At 36.5% G+C, this 21,135-nt stretch overlaps 1 protein-coding gene across 4 annotated transcripts; it reads left to right on the forward strand.

Moving 5' to 3' along the window:
• Positions 1-11,380: 11,380 nt before the first annotated feature.
• LOC120085947 (P-loop containing nucleoside triphosphate hydrolases superfamily protein) lies at positions 11,381-18,203 on the forward strand. 4 transcript variants are annotated; one of them, XR_005484090.2, is made up of 6 exons: positions 11,381-11,642; positions 11,756-15,393; positions 15,929-16,036; positions 16,489-16,549; positions 16,669-16,784; positions 17,866-18,203. XR_005484090.2 is itself a non-coding variant. In XM_039042278.2 (3 exons), the coding sequence occupies exon 2, from the start codon at positions 11,945-11,947 to the stop codon at positions 15,389-15,391; it is 3,447 nt and encodes a 1,148-aa protein (XP_038898206.1). In that variant the 5' UTR covers positions 11,381-11,642; positions 11,756-11,944; the 3' UTR covers positions 15,392-15,393; positions 15,929-16,279. The 4 variants fall into 4 exon arrangements, 1 of the variants encoding a protein (XP_038898206.1); XR_016532110.1 differs by lacking the exons at positions 16,489-16,549; positions 16,669-16,784; positions 17,866-18,203 and having other exon boundaries at positions 11,756-15,786; positions 15,929-16,279; XR_016532111.1 differs by lacking the exons at positions 16,489-16,549; positions 16,669-16,784; positions 17,866-18,203 and having other exon boundaries at positions 11,756-15,770; positions 15,929-16,279.
• Positions 18,204-21,135: the final 2,932 nt, after the last annotated feature.

Genomic DNA, 21,135 nt, shown 5'->3' on the forward strand with positions numbered 1-21,135 from the left:
TGTTTTAGTTGTGAGCATATGTTTTGTTGTTTATTATTTCAATTGGTCTTACTCAAATATCTAGAAATCTAAGTTCAATCCCTAAGTTGAATGGATCGAACTTCAAGATTTGGAAAGAAAGCCTAGAGAGTGTATGGATTTGGACCTTGCATTAAGGACCGATAAACCTACTTCTACTAAGGAACAACCAAATATGGCTGATATATAGTAGTGGGAACGGTCAAATTGCATGTGTCTGATGATCATTAGGCACTCCATTCCGGAGTCTTTTCGGGACTCTATCACGGAAAGTGAAAATGCCAATAATTTCCTTACTCAAATTGAGAAAAATTTTGCTAAAAATGAGAAAAGGGAAGCAAGTAATCTTTTGACTTCTTTAACTTCTATGAGGTATAAGGGTAATGGAAACATAAGGGAGTACATTATGGAAATGTCCAATCTCGCAGGTAAATTAAAGGCACTTGATATCGAGATAAATGAAAATTTACTCATGCATTTGGTACTTATATCCTTAATAGGGTACACTATACTGGGCAAACCCAGCATGAATGATGTAGCAGAAAGGAGAAATAGAACACTTAAGGATATGGTAAGAAGTATGATTAGTCATTCTTCTCTACCAGAATCCCTTTGGGGTGAGGCACTAAAGACTGTAACATATATTCTTAATAGGGTACATAGTAAAGCAATAGCCAAAATCCCTCATGAGTTGTGGATAGGAAAGAAGCCTAGTATTAGGCATCTTCACATATGGGGTTGTCCAGAGGCTAGACCTTATAGGCCTAATTAAATAAAATTGGACTCAAGAACTATTAGCTGCTATTTTGTTGGGTATTATGAGCACTTTCGGGGTTTTAAGTTTTATGATCTCACTTCTATATCATTGTTTGAGACAGGAAATGCTAGATTTCTTGAGGATGTTGAGTTTAGGGGGAAGATAACATAAGGAAAGTTGTCTTTGAAGAGGAATTGGTTTCTTTTCCTCATGTGATTATAAATGATGTTCAAGCTCCAATTCCTAACTTCATTATTGAACCAATTATAGAACAAGACAACATTGAAGTCCCCGTTGTTGAACCTGAAGTTCAAACTCAACAACCTCAAAAAGTGCCACTAAGAAGATCCACTAGAGAGAGAAAAAGTGCAATTCCAGATGATTATATTGTGTTTCTTCAAGAACATCAGGATGATGTAGGCGTAATGAAAGATGATCCAATCAACTTCCAACACGCTTTACAAAGTTCTAACTCTCAAAAGTAGATAAGTGCTATGGAAGAGGAAATAAAATCCATGAAAGACAATGACGTTTGGGAACTTGTCGAACTGCCATCAGGAGTGAAACCCATAGGTTGTAAATAGATATTTAAAACCAAAAGGGATTCACATGGCAATATCGAAAGATATAAGGCTCGTCTTGTTGCAAAAGGTTTTACTCAAAAGGAAGACATTGATTACAAAGAGACTTTCTCTTCGATTTTATCGAAAGATTCTTTTAAGGTAATCACGGCATTGGTAGCTCACTTTGATTTAGAGCTACACCAGATGGATGTAAAAACTGCATTTCTCAATGTGAACATTGATGAGACGATTTATATGGTGCAACCAGAAAACTTTGTGTCTGATAATTCAAAGTCTATGGTGTGCAAATTAAAGAAATCCATCTACGGTCTCAAGCAAGCCTCTCGTCAATGGTATCACAAATTCCATGAAGTGATAACCTCGTTTGGTTTTGAGGTGAACATTGTGGAAGAATGTGTATATCACCAGTTCAGTGGGAGTAAATCAATCTTTTTAGTGTTATATGTTGATGACATACTCATAGCTAGTAATGATGTAGGTTTATTGCAGGACACTAAGAGATTTCTCAAAAAAAAATTTGAGATGAAGGATCTTGGTGATGCTTCTTTTGTATTAGGAATTGAAATACTGTGAGATCGTTCTCAAGGTATTTTGAGATTGTCACAAAAGAACTATATTGAAAAGATCTTGAGTAGATTTGGCATGAAAGATTGTGCGCCGGGAGATAACTTGATCGCTAAAGGTGATAAATTTCATTTAGGTCAATGCCCCAAGACCACACTCGAGACTAAGGAGATGCAGAAGGTTCCCTATGCATTAGCCATTGGAAGTCTAATGTATGCTCAAATATGTACGCGTCTAGATATTACGTTCATAGTTGGAGTGTGAGGCAGATATTTGAGTAACCCGAGGATGGATCATTGGAAAGCAGCCAAACGGGTTATGAGGTATTTACAGAGAACAAAAGATTATATGCTCACTTATCGGAAATAAGAAGTTTTGGAGATCATTGGGTATTCTAATCCTGATTATGCTAGATGTCAAGACATTTTACGATCCACTTCAGGCTATATCTTCATGTTGGCTATAGGAGCTGTATCTTGGCAAAGTGTTAAACAAACACTTATGGCTTCTTCTACCATGGCTACGGAGCTTATAGCATGTTATGAGGCATCCAATCATGGAATATGGTTGCGAAAATTTGTCACTGGGCTGCGGATAGTGGTTGGCATAGAAAAACCACTAAAATTATTTTGTGATAATAAGTCAGTTGTGATGTATTCCAACAACAACAGAAACAATACGAAGTCAAAGCATGTAGACGTGAAGTTTCTGGTTGTTAAAGAAAGAGTTCAGAATGGTCAAATTTCGACAAAACACATAGAAACAAACTCTATAGTGGCAGATCCATTGACTAAAGGTTTACCACCTAAAGTTTTTCATGAGCATGTTGCTCACATGGGTGTTAGTCACTTTTCTGATTCCATGGTTTAGTGGGAGTTTGTTATTGAGGATGTTCTTTGACCTTATTTTGTTTATTTTCTATATAGAATGAAGTTGATGATTTATGTTTTATTATTTGAACTTGTTTATCATGCATGCAGTTTAGCATAAAGTTTTATAGAATGATCTCATTAAGGAATTTGGATCAGTTAGAAACAGACATGATTTAGATCACTTTGCATGTAATTTCCATGCTTGTAAAGCTCGAACCCTAATTATTTTAAGTAAGAGAAAGTAATGAGACGTCTCTTAATGAGTTGAATAAAGCCATGACTTAGGAAAGATAGAGGGTGGAAGCATAAAGAAATAAGCTCGTGTAAGCTAAGTGTAAACCCTGAAATCTAAGTTCCTAAACAAGTATGTTTCACCAAAGGAATGATATATTAAATATCATATAAGTGAAAATCCATGCAAATTATAGAGGTTGAGGAGAAAGGAAAAGAAAAACGTATTAAATAAAGAAACTCACTTATTGGCTTGGGTTGAGTCATTAGATATGAGTTGACGTGGCGAATTATCCTTGAATTTGGGAGGCAGCAGGAAGATTAACAGGGAAAAGGAACTTCGAAAGTTTGGTTTTAGCAATCCACATGAACAAATTTAGTGAAATCAGTGCCATTTGAAAGCTAAGAGAATCTAATTTTCAAAGTTGTCTTGCTAGAGAAAGATGGCAGGAGAAGAAGAATGGAAAGTGATGAAATTACAGAAGGGACATAATCTTGGGTTAATCAGGGCCCGAGGAGAATATTGCAAGCTCTAGGCCAAACTATAAGGAATTTGTGGCTAAAATTTTAAAATAAGAAAGTAACTCAATTCTAAACATGTTTGTAGAAGGAAGTTTCTTCAAACAAAGTATGGATTTTGAGTTATGAATTTTTAAAGTTGTAATAGAGAACCTGTGCATAAGCAGACAGCTGCTTGGGAAGAACAAGCAAACAGCTCACAGTGGAGATTATAGCGAGAATTTGTGAAGAGGATCTCGCTCTAGAGGGGAATCTTGCTAGAAATTGGGCAGGTATCGCTGGTGTCGCTGGTGAGTGGGTATCGTTGGTGGCTGAGTATCACTAGTATCGCTGGGGGGCTGAGTATCATTGGTGTCGCTGGTAATAAGATCTCGCTCAAGGTGATCTCGCTGGTGTCGCTCATGGTGATCTCGCTGGTGTCGCTTGTGGTGATCTCACTGGTATTGCTCTAGTGGATCTCGCCGGTGTGGCTCATGGGGATCTCACCAGTAGAGCCGTATGTGTAAAATTCCTTTAATAAATGAATTAATTAAGGTATTTTACTAGGAATTCTCAGTGGTTTAACTGGGAAATATGTCTTTTCAGGTCAAGAAGAACTAGAAGAAGCATGTAACCCGTTAAGAGGCCAACAAGCTGTGAGTGACTATGTGATGAATTAATGTTTTTAATGATTTAGAAATTATGATTTCTTTAAAGTTATTCTCATGCTAAGTGTATAGATGAAGTGCCAAGCAACGTAACTGTGGAACTGTCTCTCATGCTATGTAAAAACATGTTTTCCATGGAACTGATATGATTTAAATATGTTATCTTTTCCAAATGCTTTCAGCATGTTTAAATAACTTTATTTTTATGATAAAACTAGTATGATGGATGAATTAGTATGATGATCTGAGCACTAATCTTTAGTGTTCAACTGAATGTTGTGACTAATTACGTGACGGATATTAAAGGACAATTAGAAGGTATCCTTTCAATTAAATGTTTATGACTAGTTTTACTTAAAACGAGGTACCGAAGGACACTTGAGAAGGTACCTGGCCAATTTGATACCAAAGGACTTTTGAGAAGGTATCCGGCCAAATTGATACCAAAGGACATATGAGAAGGTATCTAACCAATTTGGTATCGAAGGACACTTGAGAAGGTACCTGGCCAATTTGATATCGAAGAACTTTTGAGAAGGTATCCGACCAAATTGATACCGAAGGACATATGAGAAGGTATCTAACCAATTTGGTACCGAAGGACACTTGAGAAGGTACCTAGCCAATTTGATACCGAAGGACTTTTGAGAAGGTATCCGGCCAAATTGATACCGAAGGACATATGAGTAAGTATCTTAGCAGCTCGATACTGAAGGACGTTTGAGAAGGTACCTGAGCAAAATTACCAGAGGATACTGAAGGACAATGAGAAGGTATCCTAGTCAGGTACATAAGGTACGACGGTACTCAGTTATAACCATGTGCACGTAGGTAATACAACGTCGAGGGATCGAGCAAAAGAGTTCTCCCCGACTAAGGTTGACATTGAAGGTTAGAACTATTAGTTCACTCTCAACTAAGGATAAAGGCAGTCATATATTCTTCTAGGCTAGAAGGATAGTTTGAAATTTCTAATGCTTGTGAATGTTTATCAACGCTTGATGTTTACTAATGTATGAGTTTTCCAAGTATGTTTTTCATGTCTAAAGCATGCTAGTGGTTTTACAAGCTAGTTTAATATGTTTTAATCCAACTTATTTCACAAAATATGAAGCATGCTTTAGGGTTAAAGCTAAGGTTGAATGAAGCTTGACGTACTATGTTTTAAATACCTAAAGTTGCCGAAGTACATGCGTTGGCATTTCTAAACATAATGAGTAGGGATACTGGTAGGGAAGGTATCTGAATAGATGTACCTAAGGTGTTGACGGTACGTAACAAACTCCGTGTGTATGTAGGCAGGTCTAAATGAGAGGCTGGGGTATAGGTCTTTTGGCCGGTAATAGACGGTAGGAGCTAGAGCGGTGTATGCTCGTTCTCAACCAGGATGCAATAATTATTATTGATGTATAAAAGTTGTTATCAACATTTATGTCTTAGGGATGTTGTTTGAGATGCCATCGGTATATTTAAAGAGATCGACGTAAGGATCTCTTCTAGCCATAGTTTAATGTGAACAGGTTGAAATAGAGGTCTCATCTGGCCATGGCTTGACGTTGGGAATTAGAGTAGTGAATGTTCATTCTCAACTAAGATTCAGGTTTCAGATACATTGGTTTAAAAGGTTTTAAGTACACGTCTGCTTGGTATACTTTAAGTTCCAACATTATGTTTTCAAGCTTTCAGTTTAAGTATGAGATTTACGTTTTATTAAGTCACTCACTAGGCTTCTAGCTCACGTTTTCAAATGTTTTCTTTTCTAGGTAGCGGTCAGTTCCCATAAGACTTTTCTGCTGCTACTCTGCCACTCAAAGAAACAGGTTGAGGGAAGCGTAATTGAAGACCTGTATTAGCTAGTACACATGTGTCTGTCTAGTGACTAATATTCTTGATGGGGCTCACTAGGTGGTAATATACATATATAATCAATGTTGCGGAACCCTGTAGTGTAAATGTATTAAGTTCTGAGTTAATATGTATGTATTCAGGGTTTTAGTATTAGTTAACAAGTAAAATAGGCAGTAAGTGGCAGCAAAAGGGTTGGTAACTGCTGCAGTCACTATTCCGTCCAGGTTAGAAGGGTAATCTGGTGCGGGGTGTGACAAGTTGATCCGTCCATACTTGATCTATGTCATTGAATGTATTGGGATTGGTGATCAAGGAAGTTTAGTTACAAGGGTAGTGACGAAAGCCGCCTTGATTCCATGCTAATACATGAGATGGACCAGATTGAACTAAAGGGGAATTCTATTATTGAAATAACCTGTTTATGCGCGCTTAAGGTTTAGGTGATTTAATTATATTAGGTACATAGACATAGCCCAAGTGGGAGATTGTTAGACATATTTAAATAATAATATGTTTAATTAAAGTATGGGTTATATATGTGGATTAATAATTTATCACATTGGGTTATTTTATTAGATTGGACTCTATTATGTGATCTAATTAATTAAGGCCCTAGATTCCTAATTGAGTATGGACTTAATGGGTAGAAGCCTTAATTAGGGTTTAATGGGAACCTTAATTGAACTAGTATATAAAGAGACCTTAGGCTATGGTCCCCGATATACCAAAACAATAAGCACTCAGTCTTTCTTAAATCCCATCTAGAGAGAGATCCCACTAAGGGCATTCGGAGTTTTGGTTGAGGAAGACCATAGTCATCCGTCGTCATCTTGAAGGTATTCATCAATTTTGCAATGGAATCTGGTATGTTATTCTTGACAATTTGACATTAATGATCCTAGGGTTTATATATTCAATATAGATATAAAGAATTTATGCTAACATTGAATTCTCTTAAATTCCGTCTTTCCAAAAGACTGAAACTAATAAAGACAGAATAAACCCCATTTTTACAAATAATTTTGACGTTATATGATTTATGCAAGTATTTTTTAGGTAAATTATATTGTATGACAAATACATTTTAAAAAATAAAAGTCATGACTTTAACTTTTTTGTAATTGCAGATGTGACAATTACATAACAATCACATAGAAATCAGATAACAATCAAATTTTCAGGCGGAAATTTTTTGACATATTTGCAAAAAACAAAACCTAGGGTTGCGCCTTTTTTAAAAAAAAATAATTGAAGTTGCAATTGTCCTTTAAATATTTTCTCATGTTCATGTGAAAGTTTTAACATTTTAGTGGTGATGTAGAGCTCTTAGAAACTTTATGAGATTCTTTTCAAGGTATTTGAAGTAGTATTCGTCATCTTTGGATCGAGATAGATTCACTAATTTTATAGGACATTATGACAACATCTACTCGATACTCAAACGAGATTCAATTTTTTATGGATTCTCTACGTGATTTATAATGTCGATGTATCATTGAGGATTTCTACTTTGTTAAGCACGTGGCTCGTAAGTTTGTTTTTTATGCTCATATTGTTCCTCATTACTCTGATTTAAAGATGATCTCCATGGATGGATTCTTTGTTAGCTGCTTCCTTACTTTCTCTCGTATTATCAGAATTAAAAAAAAAAAATCTATTCATGAAAAATTCAAAACTTTAGACATTTTTTAAATTATTTCCGTGAGGAGGTCTACTCGACTAATTTTTTTTCTTTATATACTTTATAGTTATTTCCCATAATTTCCCATATTCAATAAAAGTGATTTTTACATAAAACATCATCTTTAGGCCATATTTAATTTTTTTTTTTAAGTTTGAATTTTTTCAAGAAATACTTTTAGTATTATTTTTGGACAAGTTTACCCTTTTTTATTATTTTTATTTCTGATTTTTATATATATTTCACTATTTACGAATTTTTCTTAATGATAGAGAAACTGCATTTATTATGGAGAAAGAAAATGCATTTAATATGATTTTTTTTTTAACATTTTCAAATGGAGAGATAAATTTTGAGACTTTTCCCTTGATTTAATTTAATTAGAGAGTGAATGTGCATTTAATGAAATTTTATTTTCTATTTTCGTTGGTTTATTGTTTTATTTTTCTTCAGATTCATGGTTATTTACAATATACCTTAAAACATTTTGTTAAGTATTTGAAAATATTCTAACAAATCTATGAAAGATACTACAATATATAAATTATAGATTGATTCAATTATTGACATAAATCATCATTTTATTTTTCACGTTGATTTTTTATATTATGTGAAATATTTAATTGTTTGTTCACTTGTGCATGTAATATATTCTATTGTTTATTTGAAACATTCTAAAAATATATATGAATTATACTAGTAAATATATTTGATATCTACTCAAATATTCATGGTCATATTTAAATATATCTTATAACTCGTATATGTTTTGATATGTATGTCAATATAATTCATTGTTTATTTGATGTATATATCCTAAGTATTATGATATATGTGAACTTCTAATTAGGTATCGATATTCTGTTGCTATGATATGTTTGTCTCTAAACCTTGGAACATTATTTTGAATGCTTGCAAATATTCAAATCAATATATAAAATATACTGGTAAAATGGTAATATATTTATAAATATTCCAACGTATTTTTAAATATATTAGTAAAATATTATATATATATATAAGACGGGAAACGAATATATATAAATCACAAATAAATTTAATGTTCAATATATATTAGTGTATATATCACAATAAATAAAGTCTCGATAAAAAATCGAAGATATATATCACAGTATATATCGAAAAATCGCCCTATATATTGAAAAAAATATATATATTGTTGGGTTTTATGTTCTAAAATTTGCAGTTTGTAAAATGATAAACATTTTCTATAATCAATATACTTATTATTGATTTTGTAAATTGTATGAAGGTCTAAATCTCGTAAACTAAGACCCATGACTATTACATGACTACTTAGACTTTATGTGGAGACATAAAAGTGGATAATATTTGAGTAAATACTCAAAATGATCTATAGTACATGAATAAGGTTGGGTACTTTATTATTGTAACACTATTGGATGCGGCCTACTCTGTAGTTGTTACAAAGGGTTGTAAAGTACTACATGTGATCCTAATTCGTACATGTTGTAACATGAGAAGTGGGGGCGTCTTATGCAATGAGTTTGCATAAGATCGGACCAAGAAATAAGTCACTCTTACTTTATAAAGTTGTTTAAGACTAACTACTTCACTTAGATGACCTAGGTAACTTGATCTTAATCCTAAGCTAGCTATGAACTCTGATTTATTCGAGATTATTTTTAAATTTGCATAGGTGAAGGTTGGCTCAACAGCCTCGGCTCAATAAGCCTCCCATTTCAGGGGTCAGATCTAATAGATAGCCCGGGACATAAGGGGCAAGACAGAGTTCACGCTTACCCAATTTAGGGATAGGAGAAAAGTTGTTCTCTCTAGTATTGAACAAGGGGCCCCACCCTCTCACTAGGCTGAGAGAGTTTGGTTTAGTGATTGGATCACAAACAGTTGTTCATTAGAGGATCGGTAGGAACTTGAGAAACAAGACGTAATCTCGAGGGTAAAACAGATATATGACCCAACCGTTATTACGAACAACCTGTGAATGGTCGACTTGTTGATTATGGTTAAATCACGTGGACATAATATATCTACAGTGACGGGAGTGCAACTATGGACTTTAGTGGAGTGATCCATTAGTTAACGAATGAGATTAATTTGGTCTAATGAGTTTAGCCAATTAATCTCGGATCGTTTGAGCCCATGATCTGTAGGTCCGCGAAGTCCCCTACTAGCTCATAATTGAACTAGCTCTAGAATAGCGTGATAAGTTAATTTGAAACGTTCAAATTAGAATTAAGGGAATTAGTAATTATATGAGATATAATTACGTGTTTAATTTGAGAATTAAATTAAATTAAATAATTTATATTTAAATATGATTTAAATATATAAAGATTGATGTGTGTAAAAAGTAATTTAATATTTGATATTAAATTAATTAAGTTTTATTTAAAAAATCAAATCAAAATGGATTGTTTTTTTTTCTAAAAAAAAGAAAATCAAGTTTTGATTTTGAGATAAAATTGGAAATTTGAAAAAAACAATACACAGTGGAAAAACAAGTTTTTTCCATTATCCATCTTCTTCATGCTCACACATTTTCCATTTTCTCTTATTCACTAACTTCAGGCATGAGTTGCAACTCATGCAACTCTCTTCCTTGCATGATGATTTGCAATATATTGAAGAGATTAAAATGAATTTGGGGCATGCAATCAAGAGAGAAAAATTCATGCTAAAAAAAGTGTTATTCAACAAGATTGCTACTGTGAGCAATTCTTCATAATCCCTTGATTCAAGTTTGTTTTGAGTTCCACAACTCAATCTAGAGCATCAAGAGAATAGTGGGAAAGACCTTAAGGTGGTCTGTAACAAGATTCAGAGAAAATTGCAGTTGGAGATTGTGCTTTGAAGAGGTTCTACAAATGTATGCATGAAACTCAAGAGCATACTTTATATCTTACCAAAATTAATGAATTAGAGTGCTTAAATGATCCTTGTTGCTTCCGTTGTTACTAATATATTCCTACCTACATATATATATATATATATATATCACAGTATATATAAAAAAACCCATATATCATTGTCGACCGTCATTATCTAGAACCCCACGTAAATGGTTCATCCCTCGATGGATCTACTTGCCTATGCCGGAAAAATCACCCCTCCCTAGTCTGACGTTGGAAAAAACGTCCTACGCCAGATCTACTCGCCACATATTGGAAGATGCATCGAATTTGCTCGTCCACGTCAGAAGATTTGCTCCACGCGCCAGATTTGGGGACGAAGGTGACAACAACTGGTTAGTGGCCCAAATGGAGGGAGGCAACGATGGATCTTGGTAGGCGCATCATCAATGGTGGTAAGGTGGATGGAGGGAAGGAGGTGACGACGAAAAGATGAGAAAAAGTTTTGAGAGAGAAGTTGAAGAAGATGAATTGTGGGTTGGATATGAAAAGATGATTGAGAAAAATGAAATTATTAAAAAGAAATCATTAATGGAGCGCGAATGAGATATGGAAAGTTTTTACTCTTTTGTATTTTTTTATTTTATTTTAATGTTTGGAAGGTTAATTCGTAAAAGGTCACCTGCTTTTTCGAAAATATGAAAGATATTTATGAAAAAAATGGAAAGTTTCATACATAAGTGGTAAATGTACAGAAACCCCTTCCATAAAACTAGACATTTGGGCCGAAGACTAAGTTGAGATGGGCCTAAAGACATAAAAAGGCCAATACCCAGGTGGGATTCTGAGAGTGGACTTGTAGTCAGTCATTCGAGAAAGGAGGCTGGGGATCTCTTCCGGTATCGGACATAACGGCGGGGTTGGAGCCACAGTTTCTCACCTGCCAACGCAACGTTTCAAAAGACCGGAAAATAACCACTGCACTGCTATCCGACTCCGCTACGCAATCCTAAGAAACGGAATTAGGGTTTTCGACTGCTCTTTCCTCCCCATCCTCCGTAACCTGGTTAGCGTTTCTAATTTCATAGTTTTTTCAGATTGCTCGCGTTCCTTTTTATAGCTGTTTAAGCCACTGTCACAATCTATTTCCCCGTAAATTCCCTGTTGGATTTGAATCAGGTCCATCATACATTCGGTCACGCATCAATACGTTGCAGTAGACACATTCAAACAGTGAAGGGAAGCCATATTGTAGTTTCGAAGCCTTGCCGTCGCCCCGATTGATCACTAATTGGGGCTATTCAGCACTTGCCTTTCACTTTCGAATTCTTTTCCCCCTTTGATTTGGAAGTTCTGTAGCAGTAAGCAATGGAGGATGGGAGAAGTAAATCTAGAAGGGACGATTTGGATGACCCAAAGAAGAGTTATCGGGACCGAGATAGGGAAAGGGATAAAGAGAGAAACGGAGATAGAGGCAGAGACAAGGAGAAGAGAGATCGGGAGAGTCGACGTTCTGAGAGGGAAAAGAGTGTTGATTCTGAAGAGCAGCAGTACGAGAGAGAGAAGGAAAAACTTAGAAGGGACAAGGATAAATCACGGAGTCGGGATGATGAAAGAGATAGAGCAAGGGATAGGAGGAAGGACAGAGACAAGGAAAGGGACAGAGACAAAGAAGATAGGGCGAGGGAGAAAACCAGGGACAAGGAGAAGGAGAGAGAAAAGGAGAAGAGGGAAAGGGCAAGAGAGAAAGAAAGAGAGAAGAGGGAGCGCATCAAAGAAGATCGTGAGAGGGATAGAGATAGAGAGAGGGAGAGGAGAGAACGTGAGAGAGATAGGGAAAAGGAAAGAGACAAAGATAGAAGGAAGCGACGGGAAGTTGTTAGTGACTATAGTGACGAAGACTCTACTGACCATGGTAGGAAGCGGCGTAGGAGAGATGATGATGACCATAGAGCTCATGAAAGCAATAGCAGGATAAATAAGCAGAGAGATCACATTGAAGAGACTCTACGTGAAAAGAGTGAAGAAGATGCATCTGATAAGAATGAAACAAAACCAACTCGCGAAGAGGAGCTGGAAAATGAACAAAAGAGGTTGGATGAAGAAATGGAAAAACGAAGACGAAGAGTTCAGGAGTGGCAAAAGTCGCGAAGATTGAAAGAAGAAGCTGATGGAGATAAGCAGGGTGAACCGAATGCTGATGAACCAAAATCTGGCAAGACATGGACCCTTGAAGGTGAATCTGATGATGAGTACGAAAATGCCAGGCCCACTGAAATGGATATGGATGTGGATGAAAATTCTAAGCCACTTGTAGATGGCGAACAGGTTGCAGTGGACTTCAACAATGGCAATGAAGCAGCCGTGCCTCCACCGCAAGATAGCATTAATGGCGATGCAGGTGATGATGAAATTGATCCTCTGGATGCTTTCATGAACTCTATGGTGTTGCCTGAAGTGGAGAAGCTAAACAAAGTTGAGGCCCCCACAATTAATGATGATAAAATTGCTGAATCAAAGAGCAGAGATAAACCAAGTGATCAGAGTGGTGGTAAACCTCAAAGAAGAATTTCAAATAAATCAATGGGTAGAATAATTCCAGGTGAAGATTCTGACACAGACTATGGAGATCTTGAGAATGATGCAGATACTCTAGAAGATGAAGATGACGATGAATTCATGAAAAGGGTGAAGAAGACAAAGGCTGAGAAGCTTTCTATCGTTGACCATTCAAAGATGGATTATCAACCTTTCCGAAAAAACTTCTATATTGAAGTGAAGGAGATATCGAGGATGACTTCGGAAGAAGTTGCTGCTTATCGGAAGCAATTGGAATTGAAGATACATGGAAAAGATGTTCCAAAGCCTGTTAAAACCTGGCATCAAACTGGACTTACGAGTAAAATCTTAGAAACGATTAAAAAACTTAACTATGAGAAGCCAATGCCAATTCAAGCTCAGGCATTGCCAATAGTCATGAGTGGTCGAGATTGCATCGGTATTGCCAAAACTGGATCAGGAAAAACACTTGCATTTGTGCTTCCAATGCTGAGGCATATCAAGGATCAATCACCAGTTGTACCTGGTGATGGTCCTATTGGGCTTATAATGGCTCCTACCAGGGAGTTGGTCCAGCAGATCCACAGTGATATAAAGAAATTTTCAAAGGTTATGGGTCTAAGGTGTGTGCCTGTATATGGAGGTTCTGGTGTTGCCCAACAAATTAGTGAGCTTAAGCGTGGTGCTGAAATAGTAGTTTGTACTCCAGGAAGGATGATTGATATACTCTGCACTAGTGCCGGGAAAATAACAAATCTTCGTAGAGTTACATATTTGGTTATGGATGAAGCTGATAGGATGTTTGACATGGGTTTTGAACCTCAGATTACTCGAATTGTTCAGAATATTCGACCAGACCGTCAAACTGTACTATTTTCTGCAACTTTTCCTCGTCAGGTTGAAATTTTGGCTCGTAAAGTGCTGAACAAGCCTGTTGAAATACAGGTTGGTGGGAGGAGTGTTGTGAATAAGGACATAACGCAATTGGTTGAAGTGAGGCCTGAAAATGAGAGGTTTTTGAGACTGTTGGAGCTATTGGGAGAATGGTATGAGAAAGGCAAGATTCTAATTTTTGTCCACTCACAGGAGAAATGTGATGCCCTCTTTAGGGATCTCCTCAAGCATGGTTACCCTTGCCTCTCACTCCATGGAGCAAAGGATCAGACTGATCGTGAATCTACCATATCAGATTTCAAAAGCAATGTGTGCAACTTATTAATTGCAACTAGTATTGCTGCCAGGGGTTTAGATGTCAAGGAGCTTGAGCTAGTGATCAATTTTGATGTCCCAAACCACTATGAAGATTACGTGCATCGCGTTGGTCGCACGGGCCGAGCTGGTCGTAAAGGGTGTGCCATCACATTTATTGCTGAGGAAGATTCAAGATATGCACCAGATCTGGTGAAAGCATTGGAACTCTCCGAGCAGGTTGTTCCTAATGATCTGAGAGCTCTTGCTGATAGTTTCATGGCGAAGGTGAATCAGGGACTAGAGCAGGCCCATGGAACTGGCTATGGTGGCAGTGGTTTCAAATTTAATGAGGAAGAAGATGAAGTGAGGAGGGCAGCAAAGAAAGCACAGGCTAAAGAATATGGTTTTGAGGAGGACAAATCGGATTCAGAAGATGAAGATGATGGTGTCCGGAAGGCAGGTGGTGATATCTCACAGCAGGCAGCTTTGGCTCAGATAGCTGCTATAGCAGCTGCCACTAAAGTCAGTGCAGCTTCAATCACAACTCCCAGCTCTGCAGCTCAGCTACTTCCAAATGGCGGATTACCTGTTTCTCTGCCTGGTGTTCTTGGGCTCACAATTCCAGGAACAATGGCAGTTATTCCTGGTGCAACATTGCCTGCAGTTAATAATGACGGGGCTGCTGCAAGGGCAGCATTAGCAGCCGCAATGAACTTGCAACACAACCTAGCCAAGATTCAAGCTAGTGCAATACCTGAACACTATGAAGCAGAATTGGAAATTAACGATTTCCCACAGAATGCTCGATGGAAGGTAACCCATAAGGAGACCTTAGGCCCAATTTCAGAGTGGACTGGAGCTGCTATTACTACTAGGGGACAGTTCTTTCCACCTGGCAAGATTGCTGGACCTGGTGAGCGCAAGCTTTACTTGTTCATTGAAGGTCCTACCGAACAATCTGTTAAGAGAGCTAAAGCTGAGTTAAAACGTGTCCTTGAGGATATTACAAACCAAACATTGTCATTACCCGGTGGATCACAACCAGGCAGATACTCAGTTGTTTAAGTGTGAGAACTTAATCTTTACTTAGACGGCATGGTTTACATGAATCCTTCTGCTGCTATGGAAATATGCACGTTTCATGTGCTTTTCCTCCATTTCTTTGTTTCTATTTTCAAATTGAGAAACAAAAGAATTAAGTTGAGCCAGGAGCATAGCATTCTCAGGATTTCTAATTCTTCTTATAGCCTTCTAATATCTTGTAGAATTTTGGCCTAGATGTAAGATATTATTACTATATATATTATTTCAATGTTCTCCTCTTTTGATTTTTGTTCTGTTTTTCTTTTCCTATTGTGCGAGGGATGTTATATACCTAGATCGCATGTTCAATATTGTCTCTCCGCTATTACCTTGCAATAGTGGCTATCAGATGGCAATTATGGTGCGCCACCCTTTGCGTTAGTGTTCCAGTCATCCTTGCTCAATTTGATCAATGCTCCAGCGGGGCGACTCTACGCATGCTATTGTTACCATATTACATCAATCAGAGTCTTTTATCATTCTTTTGGGTTTATTTGAATTTTATTTTCCTTTTTCCAGGTTTGATTGAGATTGCTGCCGTCAATTGTATTTCTTCTGTGATCCTCGTGATCTGATTTTCAGCTGGAATGTTGAAAGTCCTCAAAGTTAATGCCCTCAAGTTAGAAGGTCACGGTTTGTCATATCTGGTTTACGAAATATACATATATTGATCCCCCATACAGATATTGTATTTCATATATGACAGAAATATTTACAGTATTCAGAATGTTGCCTTTTATCTGAACCTTAGATTCTCAGACGTTTCTACCAATTAACTGTACTTTACAAGAATCACTAGCCTGATTGTGATATATGAACTTGAGTATGTTATGGGATCCTATCATCTGTTGAAAATTGAAATTGTTGTAACTCCTTTCCGTTCTATTAGTTAACATTTTCTATGTTAGGAACAGTATTGTGATTGTTTTGTTTAATTTGGAATACTCGGATATGAAAAAACAATGGGTGAGTTTTGAGAACCGTATTTCTTCCTCTACTTTTATGCTGAACCACTAGAGAATGGGGAAATAAGAATGATTCATGGCTTCATGGCTAAGAGCAAATTTTGTCAACCACAGGCATCCGCCATTGCAGGGTTGTGAAGCCTGGGGGGAAGTCTATGGCATAGCAGATCTCGGAGTGAGAAAAGTTCTTCCTTATCTCTCTGAGTTAGAAGTTGGGGAGTTCCATTCGTTTTATTTAGAATATGTTTGGTTGTTTCCAATTCTTCCATTATGAGATAATGGTTTGCCTTGTAGGCTTCTTTCTTATGCAGCGAAGCGAAGGTATTTTGAACTCTGAGCTTCACGTCGTTTAAATGGAGGAAGCTTGCATCTGGAACGATGTTATTCTTCATTCATTCAACTGGGTAAGGGTAAGTGAATCAATCCGTTGTTCCAACTTTCTTAACCTAGCTTGTTGCTCTCATCGTTGTTCTTTATGTTCGAACTTCCAAACTTCTACGAAACTATAACATATTTTGAAAAGGTTGTGTAATTTTAAGGACGGCGACTTTAATGACCCTTCGTTTCTGATAGCTTAATTGTCCAAGTCATTGATGACGTCAGTTCCTACATAGGGTCAAGAAGATGATCGATTGAATTTTTAGCTGCTTTCTTAACTAATGAAGCAAGAACGGTAATGATATTAAAAATATCATTTTAGATTTATATTTGAGATTTACCCTGTTGCTTTCAATAAATCTTAAAATTATTTTCTAGTTTATGGTTAACTTGTATTCACATTGTTTATTATTATTTTTTGAAGAGGTATTGTAATTAAAGTGTGGGGTGGGAGAATCGAATCTCAAACCATGAGGTTGATAGTATGAACATCATGCTAGTTGAGTTACACTCTTGTTGGCTATTATTATTATTATTTTTAATGAAAGTAAAAATAAGCATTTATTTGTACCAAAGGGAATGAATTTAGACTCGGGAGATGTTTCGGCCTCTAATTTCTGGTAGGTGGAGTGGGCTATTTTAACTCACTCCATGTTTGGAGCTCAATTGCAATAGTTGATGGTTTCAACTATTATAACTTACAATTTCAAACCCTTTTGGTACCATGTTCATTTTTTCTTACTCATCTCTTTTCCCCTCTTGGTTACACTAAGATAGTTTATACCCTATACATATAATCGACAAACTATGACAATCAACTCAACACTTCAAATATAGAACTTTATTTGAGATTTGTCCATTCTTGAACTTTAATTGTAAGGAAGAATTTAAATGGACTCATTTATGAAAATTTAGAAGTTTATATTATAAATTATAAGTTTCATATATACATATATGAAGATTTATTTGAAGATAGGGTTAAAATTGAATGGAATCCGATGGAGACTTAGGACAGTACCTTTAATAATGTTGTTATTGTTATTGTTGTTATTATTATTATTATTATTATTATTATTATTATTATTATTATTATTGATTGCTGCTATTTTCAAGGCTGGGTCAGCCGAGTGATATTGGAGCTGATGGGAGCGAATCCTTTTTCAAAATTCCGAAGGTTGGAATTGGAAACGACCGGCGTTTTATTGTTCCTTCCAATAAAATTATTTCTCTTTATTCTCTAGAAAAAACGGTATAATTGTTCTCATTTAAAAAGAAACCCACATCCCTAGAACCTGTAACTCAATTGCACGCACACTTGCCAGACTTTGGCCTCACCTTCTTCCTACCCTTTTTGTGGCTTAACACTTTTTCCCCATGCCTTTCCTCATTAACTAAAGACGATATTTGTAATATTGGTTCTTTCACACTTCATTAACAAAATATTCTCTCTAGCTTTGGCTATTATTTTTTTTAAAAAAAAAAAGGAATCTTAGAGAAAAATTTCAAACATAAATGATAGAATCTTGTAGGGTTTTAAAGGAAATAATGATTACAACCATGTGTCTTGTTTTATTTTTGAAAAAATTACTCTAACCACTCCGGAGCTATGAACTTTATTATAATTATACTTTTTGGTTTGTAGAGGAACCCTTCCTTGGTTGATCGATTTGACATGTGCAATTTCTTTTTCGTCTATACGTCCGATAATTTGTACTTGAATTTCCTTTGTACCTGTCTATTCAATTAATTTAATAGAAATGAACTCTATTCTTTAATTGTCTAGCTATAAATTCTACAAGAATACTGTCTATAAGTTTCCTATTCTTGTAATAGCAAAGTAGAGGTGCCATCTCCTTCATCAAGATGCAAGCAAAGGTGACCGGCCTTGCTTGCAAAGTTTTAATTTGATCAATTGGTACCCTATGGTTTATTAAGTGTTGTAATAAGTTTCTTGTGTTATCTATGTTCAATTTTAAAAGGTAAACTTGTCGATTTATATATATATATATATATAAAAGAGTATAGAAGATAAAGTATAACACTAGATTCATGATGAAAGACAAAACGTTGTGTTATCAAAGTGGTTTGTTCCAATCCTGAGAAGTTGAGAGATAAAATTTGATGTAAGGGATGTGGTTTATTAAGAGCATTGAAATCAAAGAGCCTGAAAGTCCCAACCTCCTTCCGTCGATCCTCCAACTATAAAAGCTGATCTGTTGTTGCCGCCCAAAAAAGTCGATCCTCTGTCTTCTGGAAAACTCGATCCTCCGCCTCACAAAAAAGTTGTTTCTACACCCCCCAAAAATTTGACCCAATGCCATCGAAGGTCGGTCCTCACCCAAAAAAGACGTCGACCCTTTGTCGGTCATCATGTCAGACCCTGCCCTGTTTAACATTATGCTATCAGTTTTAGTAAACATGTGTGCGTCAGATTCAGGTGTGTTGCAAGTAGTGCTATGAAGGGCAAGGTGTGGGGGTCCACGTTATTTTAAATGTGGACAAGTTTGCACAGGACAAGTGGTTTTGGGAGGAAATGAACTTACTTTTCATGGGGCTGCCATGCTTTATTTATTGTTGAATCATAGAGGTTTTCCTTATCCCAATTGGAGAAGGAGATCTATTTCCTTCTCTTACTTTGAAACTGGGCACGCGGGGCTTGGGATCGGGCCACTGAGGATGTCCCAATGAAGTGGGTCGATCCAGATCGGCCCCACTATTAGGAATTTTGTGGCCTCGACTTCGAAGGTCTTGGGCTCTCAAGGCTTACATTGGCCTCGGCCTTGGCCTCTGACGTTGGGATGGGCCAAGCGGGCTTTTCCGAGCCCAACTTATCTTTCTTTTATTTATTGAAACTCTCCTAGGCCTACTCTTAAGCAAGTCTCAGGTCCGTTTCTCGGGGTAGGTAACTCTCTTGGTTCAATCTTGACCTTTGACCTTTTGCCGGTCCAAAATTATCTATAACATTAGTCCCCTACTCCCATGTTCAGACTTAATGGTCTACTTTGTTGGCAGGCCAAGGTCTCAATTTGGGAGTAAATTTGTGATAGTTCGAGTGTTTTAGCTCATTCTAAGTTCTTTTCTAGATTTGTTGGTGCTCTCCCTTCAAGATGTGCGCATCTTGAGTTTTGGATTGAGTGTGTCTCCACTTTGAGTAGCTTATTTTGATTAATTCCTGGGTGATCCTTAGATTGCATTTTGTAGTGAGCCATTGATTTTCAGAGGATCGGTTTACAAATCTTCCTTTAAATTCTTCGGAGCTAACTTTTATAGGTTAACCTATGGGATTGCTTGAGTTTACATAATGTACATCTTTAATAATAATAGTAACAAGTATAATAATAGTATTATATTTAATGGGGAGGATTATAAATCATATCAATTTTTAAGAGGTGGAGTGTGCTATGCATGTTGCTACCTCATGGTGTTGTACACTTGCTAATCTCGGTTTGGTTGGAAACAAGGAGAGACAAATTGAGGGCTACATAGTACTGATCCAACGGTCCAAGGAGGGTGGGGGTGTGTGGCAAGCACACGCCCCAATAGAACAACCTTGCTCGACCTCAGCTAGGTAGGCCTGCATACCTACCACTTTCTGTGGCAGAACGACTAGATCGTTACACCTTCCTTGTGCAGGTGCACCTCCCCCTCCCTCTTTTTTTGTTTGAATTTGAATTTATCATTTCCCTTAAAATTTCTTTATAAATATGGGTGTGTGCATCCTCCTTCTCATCCCTACATCAACTTGTTTTTATTTTCAAAAGGTTGGTGTCCCACTCTTTTCCTTCTTCCTTTACTTATTTTCTCTCTCATTTCCTTTCACTTTAAAATGTCTCTCAACGGTGAAGATGAGCTCATTTATGACGAGAGTGATTGTTCGGAGCTAAGTATCGTTAGTTCTACCTAACCTAGAACAAACAATATTTGCAACAACCTAAACTAACTCGTAGTTAAAGTGGAAGTAAGAGGTCGATCCACGGAGAAAGGTTATTTAATATTTTTCTTAACCAAGCTTAACTATTAAAGCTATAAAACAAGGGCTTTTGATTAAGAAAAGAAACATACTAGAAATCAAAAGAAAAAGGATAATTGTAAACAAGTTTAGAACAATCTTGCTTCTAATCCAAGTTAGACGTTTAATGCAATTGCTATCATTGAATTCTACAAATTTAATTCACAATCGGATTAAGCTTGCAACTACTTACTTAACTAGATTAAACTAGTCTCTACAAAGGCGGACAACTAGCATTAACCTAGTCAAGAGAGCATCCTAATCATTAATTAAGGTAGAATAGCCCTAATCCTAATCAATCTACATGCTTCTACCTCTATTAGGTTTGATAACGGCCATATAGAAGAGAAAATACGCGCATTAAGTTCTAGAAT

Source organism: Benincasa hispida, chromosome 9, assembly GCF_027475165.1.
Source record: "Benincasa hispida cultivar pf3 chromosome 9, pf3_genome.v1.1, whole genome shotgun sequence".
NCBI classification, from domain to species: Eukaryota; Viridiplantae; Streptophyta; class Magnoliopsida; order Cucurbitales; family Cucurbitaceae; genus Benincasa; species Benincasa hispida.